The sequence below is a fragment of the Aplysia californica genome, unplaced genomic scaffold, assembly GCF_000002075.1.
Source record: "Aplysia californica isolate F4 #8 unplaced genomic scaffold, AplCal3.0 scaffold00086, whole genome shotgun sequence".
NCBI lineage: Eukaryota > Metazoa > Mollusca > Gastropoda > Aplysiida > Aplysiidae > Aplysia > Aplysia californica.
Window position 1 is genome coordinate 1,358,727 of NW_004797356.1, and position 12,310 is coordinate 1,371,036.

At 40.9% G+C, this 12,310-nt stretch overlaps 1 protein-coding gene across 1 annotated transcript in view; it reads right to left on the bottom strand.

Moving 5' to 3' along the window:
- Positions 1-12,310, bottom strand: part of LOC101850945 (calbindin-32) — a gene marked incomplete in the record, with an annotated part of 155,313 nt that overhangs the window by 44,364 nt on the left and 98,639 nt on the right. The window contains 1 exon segment of the mRNA XM_035968816.1: positions 7,045-7,134. Coding sequence (XP_035824709.1) covers positions 7,045-7,134 — 90 coding nt within the window.

A 12,310-nucleotide genomic window follows, 5' to 3' on the forward strand; every position in this document is an offset into this window, starting at 1 on the left:
GCTCTCTCTCTCTCTCTCTCTCTCTCTCTCTCTCTCTCTCTCTCTCTCTCTCTCTCTCGATCCTAATATGGCTCTTGCTTCAGTTCTCCCTAGGTGAAATGAAAGACCTTCATAATCATACAGCATTCTACCTCTTGCATTGTGCAGTCAAGAAAGTGGGTCAGATATTGCAGCAGAACACACTCTTGACTTATGACCTTATGCAGTTGCGAGCGCCGTAAAACACTCTACTATAACAAAAAACACTCTTGACTTAAGCTCATTTAGCGACCTTAACCGTAAAACTGCACGCAGCATGATGGCATTAGACGAGATAATGAGATCAGGGGCATCATTTTCTATGAGCAACTGCTCTCAATATTGTGCACGACTTCTTGTGTGTTTCTGTAAGCCCACACAAGTATGTACGTCACTTTTCTGATATCAAAAAAAGTAGACGCACCCGTCTGTATCTGTTCAAGCTTTACGTCCTAATCGAGACAATTTAGATAGCAGAGAGACGGGCTGCTTCGACCGTGCCTGCCAGAACCATCCGGAGAAGAGTGGGATATGACATCCTCCCAACTCTTGAATCAAACTTACAGCATCTGAGTGTGACGGCGAAGCACCTAAACCCGAGTGTCCTCCAAAAAAGAAATCGACCAACCTTAAGTTTTCCGTCTCTCCGACAATCGGTTGTTGAAATAGAACGCCGGTTTTTACCTCAACAATCAGTGAAAATTCCATTTAGATTTTTTCCACCAAAACGACAGGCACCTTCCGACAAAGAAAAGGGGTCTGTTTTAATGCTGCATGTGGAAATATAATCGGCCATGTGGTGGCTCATCAGTCATAGGCCAAACCAAAACTAAGGAAAATATTATCTCACTTTCCGAAAGTTTGAACGAAAAAACTTAATATCATATTCGTAATCAGCTCCTCAAAATTAGCGATAACTGTAGCAACCATCTGGTTTTAAAACATATGTACAATTTTACTATTAAAACGTTTTTAAAAACCCATTCATTTCTTATTTTTGCCTTGCGTATTATGACCTCTTGATTTTCCGATACCGAGAATTGACACAGAGTCTTTGGAGCTACTCGTGGATACGCGCGCCGAAGACGAACAGACTGAATTAGTTTCTCCCGAAACAAATTGAGTCGTTTTTGCTTTGATGGACACTCGGCCTAACCACTTCACCACAGGCGCAGGTACTCCAATCTATCTATCTATCCACAATGTCTAGTGGGTCTATTGGTTGATGCCCACTTGGTACCACTCTTCTTAACCTTCCTGTACCCGCTCTTTTTGGAGTAGTAAATATGTTGGCAGTAGTCTACAACTGTCTCATTTAATTCAGCAAAGCAGAGACCGGGAAAAATTGGAGACTTGTTGTGGCAACGAGCAGTCTAAGGCATGAACGAATAATCACGGGCATGGTGACGGGTGGCTGGTGAACTGCATCTACAGTGTTTAACAAAATTGTCCAGTTTACAATGGCTTTGTGAAACTTCCGGATGAAAAAGAAGCGAAGAAATTGTATTCGAGATCAAAACGATTAATTCATTTAACAAACTGCATCTTCTTTCTTCCCACTGGGAGCTTCCGCTTGCATAATGCCTTTCTTTAAAGCCCTGCACTAAAATGACTCGAAGTTTGTTTAAAGATCTGGAGTGATTGCTCATGCTGCTCGATCTTATGAAACAGGCTTCGCAATAAAAAAAAGGGGGGGGGGGAGAGGTGGAGGGGCGCGGATCTATGGAGGAAAAAAAATCAACATTTGACTGCTTTTGTCTTTTATAAATAACTGAATAGCTGAAAACAGTGGTACCTTTATGTAAAAGCTCGGCGAATCAGTGTTTGTTTAACTTTAAGGGTCTGTGATACACAAAGCTGTTTGCTTAATGGGTGTGGACGCGAGGTATTTGAGTCAGAGTGAGCGGCATTCACCCGCTTTAAGTTTGATGTAGAAATGCTTGAGCAATCAGTCTAACATAATGCTGTCTGTCAATGAAGGAAAATCGATTCTGAGTGCACTATGTTTTCAATGTGTGGAACAAAAGTTCCAAGTAGCATTCATTGTTTTCTTCTAAATATTCTTTTGTCTGCTTTTTTCTTGCGTTTTATTGTAAATTTCGTCCACTACTTTTTATGCTCATGTCTGGGAGAATGCGTTTCAAACTATTCTCGAAGAACATGAACGCGCCAGAAATTAAAAGAAATTCACACCCAGAAAAAAATTAGGCGTGATCAGGTTTTGACCAGCGTAGCGTTAAGTTTTATGAAAGAAAGCTGCCAGATCTTGATCATATTTGTTATAATGATATATTTATATATTATATTACATACACCTTAACACACACACACACACACACACACACACACACACACACACACACACACACATATATGATATATATATATATATATATATATATATATATATATATATATATATATATGTGTGTGTGTGTGTGTGTGTGTGTGTGTGTGTGTGTGTGTGTGTGTGTGTGTGTGTGCGTGTGTATACACAGTATAATATATAGGTCTGGGGTAGATATTGACCAACATGGTACCCAATTCCTTCCTGTTGTCCGTCTTCCTGATCTCCTCAGGTTTACTCTTTGTGTTATTCTTTGCAAAGTTGTTCAGGCCATCTGTGAATGTCGTTCTTTGCCTTCCTCAGCTCTTCTTGTCCTCTGTCTTTCCACACAGCAGCAGTTTCTCTTGGCCATTTGATCTATTTACGTGGCCAAATAATCTAAATTGTACTTTCTTATGGTTCTGAGTATTGATCATTCCTAACCCGCCACTTTGAGCTGTTCTCTATTCGTTTTTCCTCTCTGTCCATGAGATTCTGAGTAAATACCACATTTCAGCAGCCTCCAGTCTCCTCTCTGTATCTTTGCTAGGAGTCCAGTTCTAGCATCCATACAAAAGGATTGGCCTTTCGTACACTTTCAGGGTTCTTATTTTTGTGTTCACTGCTACGTGTTTATTCGAGAGGATAGGTTTCATTCAGCTGAAAGTTTCTTTAGATATTGCAGTCCTCTTTTTCAACTCTGTGTCACTGTTTGCCTTTGGTCTAATTGTGCAACCTAGGTATGACCTGTTTTATTCTTTCGGTCTTACGTGCCATGCTGCAAATGGGGATAGCAGAACTTTTCTCTGTCACTCTGATTAGGACCTCTTGGAATTTAGACTACATAATATAGGATGAGTATTGGGATAATATGACAATTTATTTATTGGAGACCTAACATTGTTCCAAGTCTGTTCAAATAGTGCAAAGGTGCCAAGGTGGACACATGAAAGACATCTTAGTCCGTCATGAAGCTAAATAAACAATTTGATCCGACTATGATTTGTGTCACTTTTTATGAGCACTCTATTGAACCATTTGCTAGATGCTCCACACACCCCCCCCCCCCCCCCCGCCCCCAGGATTGGAAAAATCATAGTTGTATGAACTAGAGCTAACCTAGCAACCCTATATGGTATCCATAAAGTAACATTTTGGGATCATGATACTGGAACATCATTATGCTTATAAGAAAAGCACTGTCACTTTGTTTTCTTGCACCTTGATAGTACAAATGTACTATGGAACGCGATTGTTCGATGTGTACTATTTGTCTACGGATAATGTGGTAACTTACCGTTCTGTCTAAAGAGGTATTCACCGTTGAGGATCAGACATACTTTGTCCATATTGATCACTTCTCTCCTAAACCTCGTATATTTCCAGACCGACAGCCTGAATCGTTAAAACTCTAGCCTGTGCCCTCAAGAACCAAGCTGAAAGGTCTTGAAAGATATGCAAATGTGTCTGTGGTTCTCCTTTCTTCGACAAGTTTTCTTCAACCGTTTCTTCCGATAGTGGTGTTCCCAGGGCTTAGCTGGTTTCGCACTTGGCTGTTATGGTACTTGTTGGGGTTGAACAGCTGGCGAGAATTAAGACTTTTTTCCTGGAAGGCCTCGGGGTCTCTTTTACTTCCCGTTTTCAATCAAAAGGAATTCAACACTGCAGCCTCCAGGAGAATTGTTCTTTTCTTGTGGTGCGCCCAACGTAAACTCAGAGAGGCAATGCCATGAATCTACCTGGTTTACAGATAAAAAGGCAAGAGTAAAACCACTTTTCTGGTTGTTTTTGCAAGGATTTAGATTAGGCTGTCAAACAAAAAACGAGCAATTTTTAGGTTATTCCGAGGTTGTTGTATAAACGAAGAGAGAAGTAGAGTCATCCTCAGTCCTGTGAAACTATCAACTGTTAGGGTGCCATGAACTTTCCACTTGTCTTCTTCCTCTATGTTCGATAGCTGGACTTGATCGAAGCCTCATAACACCTGTTTTATTTTTAATTCAGAGCTGTTCGTCTAACTTTCTTCTCCTTCTGCCTCCTCGCAGTTTGCCTTGCCTAACAGTCTTGATATACGAGTATACTTCACTCTAAAACACTGCAACACATTTGCCTTTTGAGGTACATTGTCCCGCTACTTTAAAAAAAAAGAAAAATGACAGCCTATGGGTGGGTTCTACGCATACAGTAAACCGTTTATGTAACTAAAAAGGGGGAATCCCTGAATCATAAGTCCTTCTCCAGTTCTCGACACTTGCCTTGGCCAGATAGAATAGGTTAACACTAACAATGTCACCTTAGCAGAAACTGTGCCCACCATTTCGGAACTTCACGGTGACATTAAAGATGGTTCCAGTAGGGAACGGGATAGAGTGTGCCCACGTGCCTTGTGACTCATTGGAGCAGAGGAAGATAGGAAGAACGCTAACATTACTTAAACGCAATTCCTCTTCATCACTCATTACCACCATTATATCTAAAATCATCACCGCTCTCAGATCAATGACTTATATCTATAACCCTGGAATGTCTATCTGCTATTATAGTTACTTGTTATACTAAGTATGCACTAAATACACTATTGGACTCCATCATAATATGCACTTTGTTTCTACTAATCAGATGGCGTCAATCTGATATAAATGGGCAAGGTGGATAAAAGTCCTTCTCCAGTATGTCAGATGATTCAAGTGGGTGGAGGACGCTCCATTCTTTAAACAATTTAGACTGAAGAGAGTGTTGCTCAGGATCCGAACCAATGTCATTCGCACCGTCACCAAGGGTGAAACCAACTATAATAATAGTCTCGCGGCTTCCCCATCAACATGTCACGCCTACTTTTTGGATATCGTTTCATCTTCACTCCCCCCCCCCTTCCTTTTTCTTATCTATCACCTGATCTATCTAAGAGCCACGCCTTTCAATATCCTATTTGTTACAAAAACCCAAACATGACCTACAAAAACACAGCGGCCGGTGTGGAGCATGAAAAACAACGGTTTTTGTCTCGTCCTTTTGCGTCCCCAGCAATGATCGTTCGATTCCTGGTGTGCTCGTTGGCTTGTTTCTCCTCAACTGTCTTAACCTCCAACATTTCCCACACATCACTCTGTAACAACATGGCATTTGGGGGGATCGAAAACTACAAATGCCAGCCACCAAGACCCTTGTTTGCTGTAATCTGGGTGGGTACTAGCGGTTTATGCCCCTGATACGTCGTTGGAGGAAGTACAGCTCTCATTTCTTGTCAGTAACGAAAGACAGCATCATGTCTCTTGCGGTTGAGGAGGACAGGAAAGGCAGTGAAGGTGTGCCCAAGGTGACGCGAACACAATACATCATAAATGATTACTATAATTAAAGAAAGTCTTGTTGACAAGATGCACATTTATCGAAAAATTGCGAGATATAAACAGAAAGCCTGTGTTTGCTAATGGTAGGGATGGAGGATGGGGTGCGGTCGAAATCAATTGAGCACATTGAATTTTCCAGTTGGAATTACAATTCGAACGACGACCCAGATAACAAGTCAAACCTTAAATCCGAGGCACCCCCCCCCCCCCACCTTCCCCGCACGTCTTTGCAAACCAAGTAAAAGGAATGATAATAGACTTTGTGTTTACATTGTTTGGTCGTTGTTTTTTCATAAATTATTTTCCAGTTTGCTGCCTGTTGCGAGATCATTTTGATAACTACTGTTCTGCACCGGCATTTGCCTACACAGATGTGAATTTCAAAAGCTAATACGTCTGCAGAAGACCGAAAAGCGGCATGGAAAACATTCCTCTGTCGAAGCCGTTCTTGCCCTTGATTTACTTTCGCATTATTTGTAAATATCGTGGAGAGTTTTGTTGGAGTTATTTTCAGGTTTTGTTTCGTTTTCTCTTCTATTTCTAAAATCTACTATACTTTGCTTCTTGTTCTGAAAACGATTCTAACTTATTTTATAAAAGTTGCAGGTAGTTACAGAACGCCACAGGTGGGTCCTACTTATTTCCTTTTCTACTTTTGTTTCTGTCTATCTCCCATGTTTCTTCTCTGCATTATATGGTCGTAATTGTGCGGAGGTTCTCGAACTCGTACCCATTATTAAAGCATCAGTCATTATACATAGCGTCATAATGTTTCAACTCTTTGACTTGCACTAAGTTTCTCACATTAGGTAGTCTTTCGCTCAATATATACGTGTATTTTATATAGTGTATTCTGCGCATCGCAGACTAATACTGTCAAACGCAATCAAAGCAACCCTCTAGAAAAGCTACCTAAATTGTTATAGAGAGGGGGGATATATCGTTGTCTCAGAACTATTTTGTCCAAAGCGCCTCTTTACTTTGGACAAAATGGTTCTGAGGCGCCGAAATATTTCCCCTCTTCCATTTTTGCAACAACTCATTTTATTCTGCAGTCAAATGTAAATTAAAAAAATACCCCTAAAAACTACAACTGACCTTTGAAAAATTATTATAGTGAACTCACTGTATCCCCCGTCATTCAGAAAACCATTTTCTATTCTTGTTTTGGCTCTGAAATGCGACGTGACCATCATGTGCACAGTACATACAATATTGCTTTTTATATCTCAAACTACGTTCTCAAACATTTCTCTTGAGGAGATAGATAGATAGATAGATAGATAGATAGATAGATAGATAGATAGATAGATAGATAGATAGATAGATAGATAGATACGTAGACATTACCTCTGCAATATCGATTTTCCCATCCTTGTTCTCATCAAAGGCACTGAGTATCGATGCCTTTGCCTCTTTCAGCGCTGCTTGCGACACAACCTGGGGAAAAGATAAACGTTCAGGGACTTAGATAAATTTGACGTTTCGGTTTTGCAATAGAGGCAAGAGTATATAAAAGGTTCGAATAAACTGTATAAAAATAACGAATAGGAACAACATACTCTCATTCTGTTGTTCATTTGAGGCAAGAGGATATAGAAGGTTTGAATTGAATAGATTATGTAAAGGTAGCCAGATAGGAACTATACACCTTTCATTGCGACTTGGAGGGGGGGGGGGGAGACACTTGCTTCAACTTGCTGCTATTAACGGCTAGTTTAATTAACTTTGTATTACATTACCTATTTCTAGTATTTCTATAGTCTTTCGTTTACTCTGCTGCTGTTTTAGAATCATTCTCATCAAGTGCCAGATCTGTGACACATTAGCTGTCATGGTTCGCCATCCATTCCTTTGCTCAGATGCTTTACAAAAAAAGCAATACAAGTTTTATCCTGATCTTTGCCCGTCATCCATCTGTTTAGGCTTCCAAAGTAAAACTTGTTATTGTTGCTGTTGTTGTTGTCGTTTTGTTTTGTTCCTGCTGTTGTTGCTGCTGTTCCTGCTGTTGCTGCTGTTGCTGCTGTTGCTGCTGTTGCTGTTGTTGTTGCTGTTGTTGTTGTTGTTGTTGTGTGTGTGTGTGGTAGCTTATCTGTTCGAAATGTTTGGAGCCCCAAGGAGCGTGCACTTCGCCAGGGCCACCGCCTCCCTTGGGTAGCGGGTGAGGCAGTCCAACCTCCCTGAATCCTCCCCGAAGAGATGCCACCGCCGTTGTTGTTGTTGTTTTGTTGCTGCTGTTGTTACTGTTGTTTTTGTTGTTGTTGTTGCTCTTCTTCTTCTTCTTCTTCTTCTTCTTCTTCTTCTTCTTCTTCTTCTTCTTCTTGTTTTCGGGGAATGGGTTGCTTTCCTGTTTCTTTTTTTCACAAAGGACTAAAAAGCGGTGGATCTGGAACATAAAACCGCTTCAAGGAGGTTAGTAAGAGAGCAGTATGACGAATAGACCCGGGGTGAGCAAGTTCAAAGACAGAAATTAATTACTGCCTCAGGGTGTGTCTGCGGTGGGGATTTTTGGATACCACGTACCTCAGGGCAGATGGCTCTCTCTCTCTCTCTCTCTCTCTCTCTCTCTCTCTCTCTCTCTCTCTCTCTTCTCTCTCTGTGTGTGAGTGTGTGCGTGTGTGCGTGTGTGTGTGTGTGTCTGTCTCTGTCTCTCTCTGTCTCTCAGTCTCTAAGTCTCTCTGTCTCTCTCTCTCTCTTTCTCTCTCTGTCTCTCTCTCTCTCTCTCTATCTCTCTCTCTCTCTCTCTCTCTCTTTCTCACCCTGGCTGGCGGAGAAGTGAGACGCTGATTAATTCAGTGTTGAGACTTTTGTGGAGTTCTTATTCAAATATGACAGGAATACAATACCCGTAATTGCTTCCGGCTCGCACAGTCGTATTGATATATTGGTATGAATCTCGCACATTAGACTTCGCCGTCGGCAGTTCCAACTATCAATGGTGATGAATGTGGTAGCATCACGAACGCGAAAAGAAATAGCAGAAAAAAACAAACTGGACTTGTTCTCCTTTTTTTCCATTTTTTTTTTTTTTTTTTTTTTGGGGGGGGGGGGTTATAATTTTTAAAAATAGTAATGATGATGATGGTGATGATGATGATGATGATGATGATGATGATGATGATGATGATGATGATGATGATGATGATGATGATGATGTAACATATTGATATTTATTAATAGATAGCTTTTATAGCGCAAATTCCCGCTCAATAGCAAGCTTCATGTGCCAAACAATCTATACTATTTTTACCCCAGCAGACTTGATATAATTCTGAAAAAACAATCTTAACTTTCTGCGAAGCATACGGTACTAGCTGACATTTTAAAGGCACTAAATCAATGACATATTGACAAGATCATTCGCTTTCTATGGCTGGGTGCTCATTCACATCAGGGTGATGTGGGGGAAATTCGTGTAATGTGCCTTTTCCAAGGACACGACGACGGGCCTGAGGCTAGAAACCCCGAACCCACAACCTCACGATTACGAGCCCGATAGCCTATCCACTCGACTACCGACGCCACTTAAAATTACTGCATTATTTGCATTTTGACACACCACTTCAGCATAATTTAAACAGTCTTTATAGTCAGGAATAATATGTAATGTTTAAATGGTTCACTTTTGAGAATTCGTCATTCCATCCGGACCCAACGACTGAAAGTGATTTTACATTGTGTCTGTCTAAGATGATCAAAGTGACTTTTTCCGGGGGGGGGGGAGGGTTTGAAACCATACTGAGACATAATCTGAATAGTATTACTTCTGTTTCTATCTGTGTATCTGTCTCTGTCTCTATGCCTCGTATGTCCTAAGGGGATCTTGGCGCTTCTATGCTTATTCTTCTTATTACTTCTTCCCTCTTTATTTTTCTGTTTTTATCATATTCCAAGAGTTTTTAACCTGATATTCCACACGCTTTTCCATGACAATTCATTTCGAAAGCTGAAATCCTTTGTGAATCCTGTCTTGCCTTAGGGCAGACTAACATTAAAATACAGAGCAAACATCACGAGCACAAAGAAGGAATGATTTTCATTCCACTCGTATTCTCAAACGTATCTCTAGGGAGACTGCATCCAAGATAGATAGATAGATAGATAGATAGATAGATAGATAGATAGATAGATAGATAGATTACAAAACGTGGTGACCTTCACAAGAGAAAAACAGCATTCTTTTTTAATGTTCCAGGTTTACCTCATTCCTGGGTATGCTTTGTGAAAGAACCAGTAGCACTGTTCCACATGGTGTCTAAAAAGTAAAAAGGACTCATCTATAAGGACAAGAACTCAGCCATGTTCGCACCAAATTCAACAAAACTTTAAAAAAAAAAAATTCAACCTAGGAGACATGCAATGATTTAGATTTAAAAAACAAATCCATGTGTTTGAGAAATATCTGAGTGGTTTGGGGTTTTGGATTTTTTAGGGGGGGGGGGTTCTTTTTTTTTAAAGTTCAACCAAAAATGAGTAAAATACAAAAGTTGGTCCTTAAAAGCGGGATCAGCTATTTCTGTTTTCAGAACGAGGATGGTAGAATTATGACCATCAGTCACATTAGATGGATATTATATCTCACTATACTGAAAGCTTTTGGGGGAAATTTCCGTAGGAAAGGGTGTTACGCTGTTGATGAGGCCTGGTTCTAGGATCGTGAGGCCATACGCTACTCATTAAGAGTGCCCCTTGTACTTTTGCAAGAAACGTTTGAGAAACGACTCATTAGATGAAAGCCTACAAATTTATGGTCACCTCATTCTCTCGACTTGAACCCCTTCATGTATTTCCGAAACAGATGGATAACAGGGAAAGATCAAGATGACTTAACTTTTTCTTAAGCATACGAACAAAGAAATGGATGGAAAACAATGATTGCCGATGTCTGTTACAGATCTGGCACTTGATGATGATTGTCTCTATGAGAGCAGGAATGTGGTATCCTGCTCAGCAAGGGTTGCCCTCACAGGAATGGCCGAAGAGGCCATAACCCTCCTAATGAACTGAACTGTGTTGATAGCTATATTGATGGAGTAAAACTCTAGGCAATAAACTATGCCCAAAAAAAGCACAAACAAACAACAACAAAAAACCGTGAACGTAAACTGTGATGCATAATAGACAGTGGGGGGGGGGGGGAGGAACCCATCCCCTCTCGGGGTCTTGAAGACCTCCAAACGTAGCGTCCAACACCTCGTTCCCAATGTGCTTGTCTCCCTTTTCAGCCTAACAGACCCCAGCTGGGGGGACAAGGCCAAGATCACATCAGACTGTCGTGCTTGCCCCGGGGTGCTTGATGTGTGATGATTCTGACCTAGACTGACCCCATTACGAATATCGTTTATCCGATTGCACCGTTCAGAGCTGTCGCTCGAAGCAATCGTTCAGCCCCCCCCCCCTCTTTCCCCCCCAGTAAATGTATGCTTATGATCGATGAGAGAAACGTTGCCTTGTTTCTGTCTGGAGAACGCAAGGGACGGATTGCCAAAGTGGGCTTCGGTAAATATAGAGAGACAGAGAGAAAATACATGTTGATTGTTTCCTTTTTGTTGTTTGCTTTTGTTTTGTTGGTTTTTTTTGTTGGTTTGTTTTTTGGTTGTTGTTGTGTTTTTTTTGGGGGGGGGAGTTGTTTGTTTGTTGTTGTTGTTGTTGTTGTTGTTGTTGTTGTTGTTGTTGCTTTTTTCTTCTTTTTTTTTTTGGGGGGGGGGGTAAAAGGACGCGGATGCTGTAATAAATTATGAAACGGCATGGATAACTATATGTTATGAGGAATTGTATCTCTGTTCGTGTATTATCACAGGGGTCTCTGGCGTAGTGTTTAGTTTAGGAACTTTGTCGTTGCAGGCAGGAGACCTGAGTTCGATTCCCATATAGGAAGAGATTTTATCGGGACCTCGGTCTTTCTGCTGGGATGCTGTATCTTTCTCAGCCTGGGTTGGCCCTGTTCCTTAATGATCTAACTTGTGTCAATATAGGCAGAAAACACGAAAATTAAAAACGAGTGGAAGGGCCAGAATACGTTCCAATTGGACAGCTAGTTTACGTTCCTGTTCTTTTTTTTCTCCTTGTCAAGCAGAATATCCTGTGCATATATATTTCTCTCACATAAAAAGTGTTTTGATTTTTTAAAAATACAAGCATTTTATTTATCCAGCTGTTAAGAAGAGGGGGTTGCAGGGGGGATAAAACACAAGCGAATCCAATAGCTGTGATTTTATATATTTCTTTACAAAGAGAGGATCCATAAAAATATGCCATTTGATTTATGTTTTACAAAAAGGCTGTTTGCGCTCTTATGGGCTCAATTTAAAAATATCGCCTGTTCCAGCATTTGATTCCAGCCAGCAACCTGATAACGTCTCCAGTAACGAGTTTTTGATTACATCCGTTCAGACAATCTTGGAGGATGGCCAAGCTATCAGAAATGGTGATGCTGGGATAAGACACAGCTCAACATGCAAGGCACGCTTGCATTTCTTGTCATTCTGCTGTTCCTATTTTCATTTCGGTCTGGCAGTGCGTCTCGTACTTTTTTGAAGACATCTACTCACCACTCCCTCGCGGAATAAGCTCTCCCTCTCTCTCTCTCTCTCTCTCTCTCTCTCTCTCTCTCTCT